The sequence below is a fragment of the Eublepharis macularius genome, chromosome 16, assembly GCF_028583425.1.
Source record: "Eublepharis macularius isolate TG4126 chromosome 16, MPM_Emac_v1.0, whole genome shotgun sequence".
Taxonomy (NCBI): Eukaryota; Metazoa; Chordata; class Lepidosauria; order Squamata; family Eublepharidae; genus Eublepharis; species Eublepharis macularius.
This window is the reverse complement of record NC_072805.1, coordinates 45,670,579-45,683,675: the sequence shown is the minus strand read 5'-3', so window position 1 is coordinate 45,683,675 and position 13,097 is coordinate 45,670,579. Positions and strand designations below refer to the sequence as shown.

Genomic DNA, 13,097 nt, shown 5'->3' with positions numbered 1-13,097 from the left:
AGCAAGCTTCCAAGGAAGAGTGGGAATTTGAACCCAAGCCTCCCAGTTCCTAGTCCAGTGCTCTAACCACTACACTATACTGGCTTTCTGCTTAACACTGCCCCACACATATCTCTGTGCCGAGCTACACAGAAGGTGCTGCCTTTTTGAAAAGGACATTCTACCCAGCCAGTAACTGCTGAAACCCAGAATTGTCAGCGTGGGCTCCACTGTGGTTTGCCCTCTTCCTTGTCGATGGAAAATTCACATTTCGAGCGGCAAGATGTCATCAGAACTTACAGTACTAGAGCCATTTCTAGCGATAAACCAACTGTAAACTCTTAGTGCAAATGCCTTCCAAGACAGAACCTGCGATTCAGGCTTCACTGTAGTTTGAATTCAGTTCCAGAATCGGTTCTGTGCTCCAAAGCTAAGATCTGGAATGTGAGAAGCAATGAACGTCTCAGAGATTGGGCAGAATGCTTTTTCCTCGCCAGTGAGCCGCCGCAGCTTGTGTCAAAGTTGTAATGGGGGGTGGGGAGGAAAGAACATGCAGGTGAGAAGAGCGTCGCTTGCAGGCAGGGTCAAGACGTCATCAGAGTGCTCTTGGAATTACCCGCTGCCTGCACTTAGCGGTCAGACTCCACCTCTGTAGAGAGACCCATTCTTTCTGTCTCTTAGAAAGCCCTGACTGACTCCCAGCCTAAACTGATATCGGTGCATTCTTTCCGGGTGGCTTAATTGAATGGGCATGGTTCGATTAGCCCTCAGAGCACTCTTGCACCCGCCTTTTGGAGGTGGGTGTAGATTAATTGAATCCTGTTCCTTGGGAGGCAGCAAGGGCTGAGTGCGTGCAGTGCCCTATCAGGGGAGTGAGAGAGCGAGCCCTCCAGCCTCAAACAGTTAAGTGCTGTTCCTGTCTGAGATAACGTTGCAGGGGTAAGAGCTTCTGTTGATGGAAGAGGAGGCGAGGACGTAGGAGGAAGGGAGATTGGCAGGCTGGCTTATGAAGGGGAGGAAAAGCTTCTTGCTAAGCTGCTCTGGGGCTGACAAAAAAAGGATGTGGAACTGGGAGTTGTTGCACTGCTGGTCCCAGAGAGAAGGAAAGAGAGAAGAGAGGTAAGAATGCCTTTTATTAAAATCTGGCTGTAATTGTCAACATGGGGAACTTTTGAATTCCACCAAGATATTAATTGGAGATTCCCTTCTAGAAAAGAGGGTGCAGGATCAACTGTTTGATTCTGGACTTCTGGACTTGAAAGACATTCTTAGAGATTAGGCTGCCATCTTCAGTTTCTGGACTTTGCATCTAGTCAGATGTGGAGAACTGGCACATTGGGACCTGAATATGGTCTTCCTGGATGACAGAGTGGAGCCTTGACATGCGTGGGGAGATGGCCAAGTTTTGCAGCCCGCAGCTCTTTGGGTCATAATCTTTGTGACCCTTGTGCTTCCACAGTGCTGTTTTATACTGTATATTTCAGGGACCTTGGCTAAGGGCTGTTATGTACACGTTGGGAAAAAAACATTGCCCAGGAAAAGTTTAAAATTGGCCGCATGAAAAAAAAAATGCAGTGAGTACCAAAGTTACATTCTGCTGGTGGGAAACATTGTGCAAATTAGGAGCATGGCTGTGTTTTTGCTTCCAAAATATGGAGACTTCTGTTTATTTATGCATTTTTAATTGCTGTGGCATTGGATGAGGGCTGTGGAAAAAAAGATGGACAATCATGATAGCTGGGAAGGGAAGGAGGTCTTAGTTGCAGGGCAGAAGAAGAGTGACTTGTGTGTGGGCTGGGGGATCGGTGTGAGAGTTCGGAGAAGGTGCAGAGCCCAGAAATCCTACCTGTTGGCTGCTGCACTGGGAATTTCACCTGATAGCAATACCTTTAATTTTCATCCTCAAGAACAAGTCCTCCTCCTTATTTTTCCTATGGGAGCTGCTAGATCTTTTTAATTACAGGCCCTACTCCAAATTTTGCCCTGTGGCTATTGCCCTGGCAATCCCTTAGCATACAAAGTTTTGTCTGACACATTCTAGCGTTGTCTTGTGTTCACCTCTTAAATTCCCTTTTCTGTGCTTCACCTCTCTTGCTCTGTGCTGTGCTCCTTCCTTTCCATAGACGTTTTTAAAACACAGCCCCAGCTCTTCTAATCCTGGAATGATTTGTGCACCTGGAGGACTTTCGAGATAAGGCTTATCTGATAGAAGAGCTTGTTCCTGCATGGGGTGGGGTTGAGAAGGCTCTTGCTTGATTTCATAAAGGGAATAGATGCAAATCCAGGTTGGGCCTGGATTGTTGTCTTTTCGGGAAGTTGCTTGATCTCAACTGGGTGCATCTGCTTCTGGAGCGGAATGTATAACATTACCTGGCAGGGGGAGAGAAGCAGGTAAGCAAAAGAAACCTCATTGCTGGCGTCTTGGTTTTAGCATCTTTTGTCATTATAGTTGGGAACTAAACAGCCAGACTGGCTTGGTTTCAGTACAATTCTGGGGAACATAAATATGTGACTTGCTGTGGTCTTGGGTAAACAAGTGGGTTTTTTTTTACCTAAGGTGAGGACACTGTGTTGTAACAGCAAGGGAGCTATGCCATAAGCCTTGTATGGCTTGAACTAAAGGGTGGGTTTATTCTGCTGCAGTGGCATAGAGCAGGGGATGGTAAACAGGCTTGTGCTTGCCTGAAGAAGGGCTTCCCACATTATGAAACTTGGACAGCGATTCTTCCTCACCAAGTTTGAGGATCCCCCCCCCCCCAAAAAGCAAAGTCGAATTCTGGGAAAACACCAAAAAAACAAATACGGACCTTTCCCTTTAAGGGAAAATGGATTCAGTTGGAAAACATAGCATAAGCATTATATGATGAGATACCTATTGTGAGTCTTGCACCTGGGAATCCTCTGGAAAGTGCTGTGAAGAATCCCACAATATGCTCAACCTCTGACGGGGTGGTGCAAGAGATGCTTTGCTGTCTGTTTCTCCTCCGGCAGAATACTTTGGGGCTGTGGCTCAGTTGCATCCGGACTGGCGAGTATGCTGGCGGCAGCGGAGAGAATGAAAGTATTAAGAAGTGTCTTGAGCTGGGAGGATCAGCTGAATGTCATGTGCCGTACCCTGCATGAGTGTTTGTGCCTCTGTGTGCGCATGAGCATGTGAATTGGGATTGGGAAAGCACCCGGAGTCCCCTCAGGGGAGGCGTGTTCCCAAGAAGAGTGGAAGCATGTCGTCTTTGCGGGGACAAGAGACCCCGGGTGCCCAAGGCTTGGGGGGCGTCCTGTATTTGTTCACAAACATTTCTTTCTCCAGTAATGAAAAATTACTGAGAAGGGGTGATTAGGGGATTCGGGCCTGCAGCTGAATTGGGGGGGTCCTGCTGAGCACGACTTTCCAAGGTGTAATTATCCCAAGGGGGGCTGTCAAGGGGAAAGGAGGGTGGATTTGGCGCTTGAACAAGGACCAGCGGAAAATTCGCCAGAGCTATTAACTGGTAATTATAGAGCACCAGAGTAGCAGGCCCAGACTCTGGTGTCTGTGAAGAACCGGAGATGAAAGGCAGCAGTGGCAATTACGGAATCCACAGGAGGCAGGCAGAACGCTGATAAGTAATGCTTCTTGAGCCGTTTATTGGGCATTTGGGGAGGGGCTGCAGGGGGAGGGGACACAGATACCATATTTAATGGTGTAGAAGAAACTTGCTTCTCATGTGCATTTTCAGCAGAGAAGCGTGGCATTGTCAAATCACTCTTCTAGGCCCTGGTTGAAGGACAAATTGACCGAAGATTCTCTGTGACTGGGTAGTCCTGGATCAGCTCTAGCGAAGCAAAGGGGGAGACATGGAGCAAAAGCGTTACACCTTCACACCTTTGGTCTTCTTGATACTTGCTGGAATGGGGGGAGAGGGGCAAGAAGTGGTTTTAAAGTCCATTATCAAGTCACGTTTTCAGCTGCAGCCCTGTTGCAAGTAATGGTTAAGGTGGGTGCTTGGGGTGGGAGATCAGTCTGTAAACTTCACAAGAGTTCGGCTTTCTTGGCAGGACATGCGCTCAAGGGCTGTCTTAGCCAGTCTCACAGGAATCTTCTTGCTGTCCCTGGGCAGCAAAATGCTCTTTCTCGCGCACACGCGCACACCCTCACGCACTCTTGTATGGCTCCTCCCCCATCCATCTCTGATCTGCATCTGCGGCTTTTATTCCCAGCTGTTGCTCTAATGAATTTACATGAGCTCGTCATGTAGACAAGAGGCCCAGTCAGTGAGTGAGAGCTCAACTTAATAAGTGCTGGTATAATGAGAGCAGGAGGAAAGGCCCAGGACTGAGAGTTCAGTGACTCCCAAGGCTGCGGGGCAGAGGTGGAGAGGCCGGGTCTCCCACTGCACCAGGAGACCCCCCCCACACCCCACCTTCCGTGCTGCCCAGCGCAGCAGCTGAAAATGATTGGAGTGGCAGGGATAAATCGCCACAGAGGAGGTGGGGGTGGGACTGCTGAAAGATGCTGCTGCAGTGTCTGCCCTTCCATTCCCATTGACTAGCCTAGTTAGACAGCCATCTCTTTCCAGAAAGACAGCATCTGTCCTTGCAAAGTGAACTCTAGCCCTCTGCAGTTCCCAACTTTTCCAGCAACACCTCAAATGCCCCTCTGTCTCCCCCTTCTCACCCCGATCCCTAAGCTCCTTTGGATCAGAAAATGTGGCTGCTGTAAGTGAGAGACTGCTCCTTTCAGAGCATCCAGTCCCATAAGTCTTATGTGGGAGAGGGGCATGAATGCATGCGCTGCTAGAGCATCTCTCTGGAAACACCTGAATACTTTTTGCGATAGAAGCCAGAACTTGTGTATGCTGTGCATACTCAAAATAAATTGTGGGCAAAGATAATCCAACCTTGTGCCAAAAAAAGCTGAGATCTGTGACCTATCTGCATTAATGCAAGTTAAGCACTTCTACAGATATTTGCTTATTTTGCATAATTTATTCCATCGCTACTAGCTGTGTAGAAGAGAGAAAAGCTGATTAGGGACGAGAATCCCACCCCCTAAACACAGGAAACCCTGTTCAACCCCCCCCCCCCCGCCCCCTGGGCAGAGTCCCAACTTGATAGTCACAAATCGGGTTAGAAACTTTATTTCTGGCTTAGGGGCTAGAAACCGAATTGTGTTTACATTTTAAAGCCGTAATTCTCAGGAATTCTGTGCCTAGTGCCTAGAATTTGTATTTGTGCTATGAGAACTTCAGGTGATGGGGTAGAGGACGGATAAGCTTTATCCGTCTGGATGAATGTGCTGCCTTGTGTTTGGTGGGCTTACGAGCCTTCCACCAAGAGGAAAAGCGGGTTATAAATAAATAACTAATGAATCAAATGGGCATCGGAGAGTGGGAAGGAGCATCCAGACTCTCTGCCCCCTTCAGTATGTATTCTCTCCATGCAGCATAACACAGAAAGAAGGGTCTTTTTAAGGTAACTGGGTGTGGCTTGTGGTCCTGAAAATAGTCAGAATGGAGGAACATGTCCAGCAGCATTCAGTGTGATTAAATGTAATGTTGATAAATGCTCACCATCCACCCTGGGGCTGTGGGAGTGTGCAGTGTCCCTAGGTTCCATGTATTATGATTTGCCCATTTCAGCAGATTTGTTTTTAGGGCTGTTCCCAAGAAGTATGGATCACAGGACAAGGCCAGCCTTCCCATGCTGTAAGATTGCAGCCTCTTTGAAAAGGCGCTGAAGCACCTGCAGTTTTGCTGCTGAGAAGGGAACGTTCACAAGATCTCTTTTATTACATGAACATCAAAGGGGAAGTCATCCTTTTGCAACTCTTCTACCTACAAAAAAAACGGGGGGGGGGGGGAAGCCACGTGGAGAACTGGCCATGTTTCCAAACTGCTGTGAGAACCCAACTCACCCTGTAACTGCTGTTCTGTAGCCTGAGTCCATTTAGGTCTTGGGTTTGATGCGAGTCCCTTCAGTTTACTTCTCAGGCCTCTGGTCATGCTCTCCCTTCCGCTGCAGTCCCATACCAGGGGGATCCTGCATGCCACCTCCTGTCACTCACCCTGTAACACATACTGAAGAGCGATTCTAATTTTAGCTGTGCTAATGAAGCTGCTCATTTGAAATTCTATTTTAAGTGACCCGACATCAGCAGGGCAACTTTCAAAGAGAGGAGCCCGTGGCTGTGACGGTTGGAGTGGGAGTCCAGAAAGAGATCACACAACAGGGGTGGTTTTCCTGTGGCATTGTTGGGGGGGGGTGGAAGGAGAAGACACTGGCAATCTGGAACGGTGAGGTTCCACGCAGACCTGGTAAGTCCAGCTCTAGGGATTCTTCCAATCTTGGGCTGCATTAGAGATATAGAAGGTGAGGGGCTTGGAAGGACTTACGGATCAGAGGAGCTGCTAAATGTGTTGGAGTGAAAGACCTATACTGTCAGAGGTACCTTGAGCAGAGAGAAGAGTTCCTGTGAAAGAGAGCTGTCCGTTCTAGTAAGATGCAGGGTCAGGGCAGGTAGATAAGCACTGGCTTATGTGCTAAGGTTGCCTCCTGCTGACTTTAAAGTGGACTGAAGGGTGCCATGGGGAGGAGTATGTTGTCATGTGCCAACTTGACCTGAGCAGTCAGTGCAGCAGTCTCTCAGAGGGTAAAACATTTCTGCTCATTCTCAGAATGCTTGCCAGAGATTGATTTCCCTTCTCCCGTAACAGTTGGAGGAGTTGTGTGAAGATGGGGTGTTGGATTTCAGGTCATGAGTTATAGGAGTGTGTTTTAGGGAACCTGCACTCTTCGGAGAGATCTGTTGTCTGGATGGACTTTTTTCTCTTTTTTCTTCTGCCCAAGTACGTGTGTCTGAAGCAAGGTGGTCTTCGTTCCAGGCCAAGGTCAACAGTGGGTGAAGCCAGGTTGCTTCCTTTTAACCTTTCCATCCAGCTGAGCATTCTTTCGTGCAGCTGATGATAATTCTTGCTGACTCCATGCTGGCTGGCAGAAAAACATGTCCATTCGATAATCCACTGTTTGTGCGCATCCTTTTTCTTCTGCGGGCAGAGTAGAGACCATAGAAGGGTCAACCACCCAGATCAATGCAAGCTCAGACATGCTCAGCAGAGGGCTTGTGATGGGTTTTGCAGATGAGCTGGGGCCCTGTCCTCAGAGCAGCTGCTGTGGGCCTGAATGGCAGCTTTCTTGCTATGGGCAGTTGCTGCTCCATTGGGCCATGGGGTTGCTTTCTCTCAGGGGTGGGGGAGAGCGCTGTAGTAAAATCTTTATAGGGCAGAGAACCATCTGAGGTTTAGCCAGGACTCTGTTCTGTACACATTTTTTTAAAATCCTGAATTCTTCTCAAACTCTGTAAATTTTCCAATATTTGCTTATACTGTATAATTTGTTGTGTTAAGATCAAAATGGGTAGCCATGTTAGTCTGTCCGTAGCAGTAGAAAAGAGCAGAAAAGAGCAAGAGTCCCGTAGCACCTATAAGACTAACAAAATTTGTGGTAGGGTATGAATTTTCACGAGCCACAGCTCACTTCTTCAGACTCTTGCTCTTTCTGTTGTGTTAAGATACCAAACTAGGAAGAAGCCTGCTCCTCTCCCCCTGCCCTGATCCTGTGATTTTTTTTAACCCGACTTTGCACAGGTCTTCACACATCTCACTACAATCAAAAGGTCTAAAAGCTTTTTAAAATATGAATGCTGAGATTGTCCACATGTTGGATTCAGTGTCATGCACATTTCTGTGGTACAAGTATAGATGTGAAGAATGCATAGCACGCTGGGTAAAGTGCTACCTTTTCTCTGATCCAAGTAGGGTTTGTCATTGCTCTTTCTTATCCTCTCCAAGTTGGATTTGTCACACTCTTCTTTTTTGCTACTGCAAGTGCCACCTCCTCCTTCAAGACTCTCTTGACCCAAACGATGCACTGCAGAATGGGGTGGGTGGGAGGACTGCATGGGCAGTAGAGATGGGCACGAACCAGGAAAATGGCGGCCCATTGCAGTTCGTGGTTCGTTGTGTTTCATGAAATTGCCCGATTCGCAAACCAGTTCGTTTGGTTCGTGAATACGTCACTTCCAGGGCAGCAAGTTCATTTTTAATGTCTCTGTTTGCCATCTTGCGGGCCCTAACTGGGAGAAAAGGGAGGATTAAAAATGTTTTAAATAATAAATAATGTTCTCAGATACAGTCCAACTGCTTGAGATGAAGCTACCTGAGCTGGCTGGTGTTCTCTCTGAAATATTAAATCCTCAGCCGTCTGCTATTCAATTCTCCTTCCACTCTCCAAACAGAAGGAGAGGCTGTGAGGCACCCTTAGGCCTGGGTTGTCAGCACTTTGATTTCCTTAACATGTTTGATGGCCGATTCCTATAGACCCCTGTGCTTCTGCGATGTTTGATGTATCGTTATTTTGTTTCTTTGGAGGTGTGTTTTCTGAAAATGTTTAGGGCTTTGCGCGTAGGCCAATTGTTGCTGGCAAGATTACTCTTGACTGGATGGCAAAAAGACTCTCTTGCCTCAGGCTGAGATCCTGAAAACTGCCCTTTTAGGCTTCTGCGAAGGCTGCTTTTTCTTTTGGGATCCTTGCTATCTGATAGGGGAGAGTCCATTTTCCCTGTGTCTGAGCCAAGCTCACAAACCAAGGAGGGTGTCTGGCTGCTAGACGATGGAGATACTACAAGATTCCATCTTGCTGAAAGTGTTTGGGAACGTAGTGGTTCATAGCTTCTAGTTCCTGCCCATATCCGGTACACGCTTTCCCCGCTGGCATTTAGAGTTCACCTAAAAGACCTGAAAGGTCATCAGGCAACCAGCAAGGGGGCAGGAGAATCTGACACCTGATATGATCAGGTTGTTGCTCTGGGCTTCCTGAATCCATGCAAACTGAGGTCCTGTGAGAGTGGCTGTATTTGACCAAGTGAATCCTTGGGGGCAAGGAGTACGCAAGGACTTGTTGAGTACAGAACAATCCCATTTCTGTTTCATTCCCTGCCGCCCTCATTTTGCTCTGCCCCACCTTGTCCTAGAGAGAAACTTGTTTCTAGGCAATTTATTTGCTTGTGCTGCATTTCTGGGGCAAGGGGGTGGAGAACCTTGCAGGTGTGGGGAGGTGATGCTCAGTCCTGTGTTTGTACTGCAAAAAGAAGAATCGAAGCTGAAGGAAGGGTTTGGGATAAGTGGCTCTGATCATCTCAAGCTTGCCCTTTGTCTTCAGTTATACAGGGCAGAATGCGGAAAGTAGCAAGAGGTTTGCTTATCGGAGAGGTCTGCTGTTTTCTGCTACAGCAGCGTAGTGAGAATTTTGCACTTTTTTGCCCTGGCAGGGTCTAGAAACTGTATGGTACCCTAGATGTCATATGGGTGAGACTGGGAAGATTGAATTGTTTATTTTATTTTTATTTGATTTGATTTATACCCCGCCCTCCCCACGAAGGAATAATCCTTTGCCATTCCTGTTCTGCTTCCCCCCTCTTTTCTATAGGCAGCTGCCCTCTGCCTTCAATTAAACTCATCCCAACAGTATTACTATTCATCTCTCCTTTTTTAGCCACATTTTCCTCACTGCCCTTGCAAAGGCCCCTGGTAGGTAGTTGCTTAAGGGGGTCTGGGTAGTAAAAATTGCTGTCTCTCCTCCTGCCGTGGTCCCACCTCAGCCATTAAACCCTGCGTGTGTCTTCAATGCCAAGTTTGACTCTGGGATGACATGACTGACTCCTTCTCTCCCAGTGACGTGGATTCTTCTTTTCATTGTTTCAGGCATGAGCCATGAGCCAAAGTCACCTTCTCTAGGAATGCTTTCAACAGCGACCCGGACCACCGCCACCGTCAGCCCCTTGACCCCTTCTCCTCTCAATGGCTCCCTTGTGCCCAGTGGCAGCCCAGCAGCCAACAGCACTTTGTCAGTCCCGTCAGCGCCCTCTTCCAGCTTTGCTGCCGCCCTGCGCAAGCTTGCCAAACAGGCTGAGGAACCCAGAGGTAAGAGAGGGAGGAGGTGGGAGCCTGGCCCCTTGACCCTGAAGCAGAGGGGAGTCTGCAGGGAGGCACTAAGGAGGGACACCTTTTGCTGTTGGTAGTGAAAGGGAGGGGGCCTGGTTCAATCTCTCAGTGCCTTAGAAGATCTGACTCAAACTACTGAAATGTCCCCAGCGTGAGCTCAGTTTTAAGCATGGTTTCCTGCCCTTTATGACTCTCATAAGCCTTAATTCTGCAAAAATGAATAGCAAAACAGGCAACACACTTAAAATACTAAAAACTCAGAACTGTCCAAAGAGAGAGAAAATTAAAAGAGAGCAACATCCATACTTGATTAGAAGAGTCCAGAACCAGAAAAGAAACACTCATGCATGCATCAAGGAAAATTGTGTTCATGCATGTAGGCCAGGTGCATTTTGAACATGCATGTATAAACTGTCTCACATCTTAACTTGCCGTTTCAGTTGGATACCATTTTCTGTTAAATTGTGTGTAAATTCCGTGAACCAGTCAGTATGCTCAGGGTGTTACTAGACTCCCACACTCATAGTGTAAATCCTTTTGGCTCCCTGAACTGCTAATGGCTGCTATTTTTCATGACACTAACCTCACAAGTTGTTGTTTAGCAGGAACTTTTAGATCGCTGCTGAAGTGGCTCCTGCTAAAGTAACAGCAAAGACGGCTTTATAGTAGGCATTTCCTCACTCAAATGGTCAAAATTCCAAGCCCTTTCATGGATTTATTCCCTTCCTCTTTCAAAAGGCCCTGTGGCTTTGTTAGGCGTTTGTCAAAACGTAGAAATGACATAATCCTAGCTCAGAGGATGAGAAGAGTCAAGACTTGAAATGGTCAAGACGTGGGCACGAGAAAATGGGTCAAAGATTGTCAAGTGAGGAACTGAAATCGAGCTGGGAGAATGAAATGCATTGTTCAAGAAGTTGATCTTAAGGGTGGATTCGTAGGATGAAGGTGCAGTGGCTTGATAAATGGAGACCGAGAGAGAGAGAGAGAGAGAGAGAGAGAGAGAGAGAGAGAGAGGCTGGCCAGATATCAAGTACTGTGGCTCCATTCTTTTATCAGAGGTTTGGGGCCGCTTCTTTCCAAGTTCTGTCGACTCTGTCCCTCATTTTCGGGCAGGTCCAGACTGGCAGTTTTTCATATCACCATTTGCAGAAAATCATTCTCCCCAAAGTGGCATCAAAGTGGCAAAGAGGTGGTGCTCTTTGCCTCCACGTCCTCACTCCCCCCTGCCCCGAGAAAAAAGCTTGTCCTTTGTTAGATAAAGCACAATAGGCTTTCCTTCTATCTTTATGGTGCCAATATTTTCCCATAGTGGAAAACTGCTGGGGGGACTTGCAGGCATGGACCTTATCCAAAGCCTGTTATCTCTTCTGTATCTGATGGGGAGAAGGACTGAGCTGTGTGTAAAATCAAAAAGAGTCCAGTAGCACCTTTAAGACTAACCAATTTTATTGTAGCATAAGCTTTCGAGAATCAAGTTCTCTTCGTCAGATGCATGATACAAGTCTTAAAGGTGCTACTGGACTCTTTTTGATTTTGCTACTACAGACTAACACGGCTAACTCCTCTGGATCTATGAGCTGTGTGTAGTTTCTGCAGAACCTTCGGCATCTTGATGCGAGAGGAAGGTAAAAGTTTAAGGGTCACAGTCTCTGGTTAAGTGCCAGGAAGTGCCTGACACCGTTTTTTGAAAGAGGGGAAGATGAGGAGAGCGGGCCTGGAGCTTGGCATTCCTCAAAACACCAAACCTACTGTGTAATGGCCCAGTAGCTTCTGAGAGGGGGCCTGCTTCTGTCCACAGCCAGCCCCTGATGCCCTCCCTCTTCTTACCGCTAAAGCACTCGTTTTATTTTTAGCTGTCGGATTTTGTTCTCCCCCTGCCGCTTGACGGGCTAATGTCTTTCCTCAGCATTGTGTCTCGAGGGGGCAGTTTAAAAATTCAATTCAGACAGAGTAATCCAAATGCCATATCATTTGTTGTACCCGGAGAGAAAGTCTGGAGCGAGAGCGAGCGCAGGGAAGAATCCGTCCTTTCTCCTGCAAACAGGGCTCATCGCCGCTGCCATGCTTCATTGAAATTTTATTTTTCCTAAGGCTCCTAAATGTGTTCTTTCACCATCCGAAGCTCCCCCGCTAAATAACAAAGTCAGCGGCCGCTGGGTGCCAGTATGGTGAAATGCACATCTGAATATTTTTCTCTTTAATGGGCTATTTAACAGGAACCCGGCTGAAGGCGGGCGCCTTGAAGCCAGCGGGAGGAGGTGGAGGTAGGAATTAGTGGAGCAGCAGAGAGAGGCCTGGTTGTAGCAGAGGAGGAGGGTGGGGTGGAGGGGAAAGCAGGCCTTTTGCTAGCACAGACAGGAACAGCAAGGCGTACCAAGCCCTAGGCTTTATTCCCTTTTCACTGAAATCATTTCCTGCCTTGCATCTGTAAGCCCTGACAGCAAAGGCTGTCCGACTGCTCACAGAAGAGGTGAAAAAGAAGCAGCCCCCACATGAGAGAACACTGTTTGAATCTCAGCCTGGTTTTCTGGGGTGCAAATTTAAGATCATTTTAGAGCATTTGAACAAGTGTTCTTCCTTAGGAAATTTTCTGCCACAATAAATAAATCCATTAGTCTTTAAGGTGCCAAAAGACTCTTCGCTATTTTAACTCAGTTTACTTACTGTTTATTGTTCTCATTAACAACCTTGTTGTGCTCTCAGAGTGGTATAACAAAGGAAATGTTGTTACCTCTTCTGGTGCATGTGTCTAGGTGAGCTAGCACACAAAACAAGAACATAACACGTATGCACAACTTCATAGAGTGGTATAGTGTTCAGAGTGTCAGGTTAGGATCTGGGAGAGGAAGGTTCAAAACTTTAATCCACCATGAAGGCTCATTGGGTGAGTTGGGCAGGTCTTCCTCTCTAAGCCCAACCTACCTCAGAGGGTGGTCGCTGTGAGAATAAGGTGGAGGAGGGGAGAATTATGTTGTAAGCAACTTTGAGTGGCTCCACACTGGTGAGCAAACTGGGTGCAGAGATCTACGTAAATATCCTGAACCCGATGCTAATTAATCAGGAATAGCTACACGTTCTTGTCCCATGTTTAGGGTGAGCTGCCGTCTTTTTCTTATTTTGAGAGCCTCTTCAAGCACCAGA

At 47.4% G+C, this 13,097-nt stretch overlaps 1 protein-coding gene across 1 annotated transcript in view; it reads left to right on the top strand.

Annotated features, from left to right (window-relative positions):
- Nucleotides 1-13,097, top strand: part of GSE1 (Gse1 coiled-coil protein) — a 350,542-nt gene that overhangs the window by 290,127 nt on the left and 47,318 nt on the right. The window contains exon 3 of the mRNA XM_055000396.1: nucleotides 9,717-9,935. Coding sequence (XP_054856371.1) covers nucleotides 9,719-9,935 — 217 coding nt within the window. The 5' untranslated portion in view covers nucleotides 9,717-9,718. The remainder of the gene's footprint in view (nucleotides 1-9,716; nucleotides 9,936-13,097) is intronic.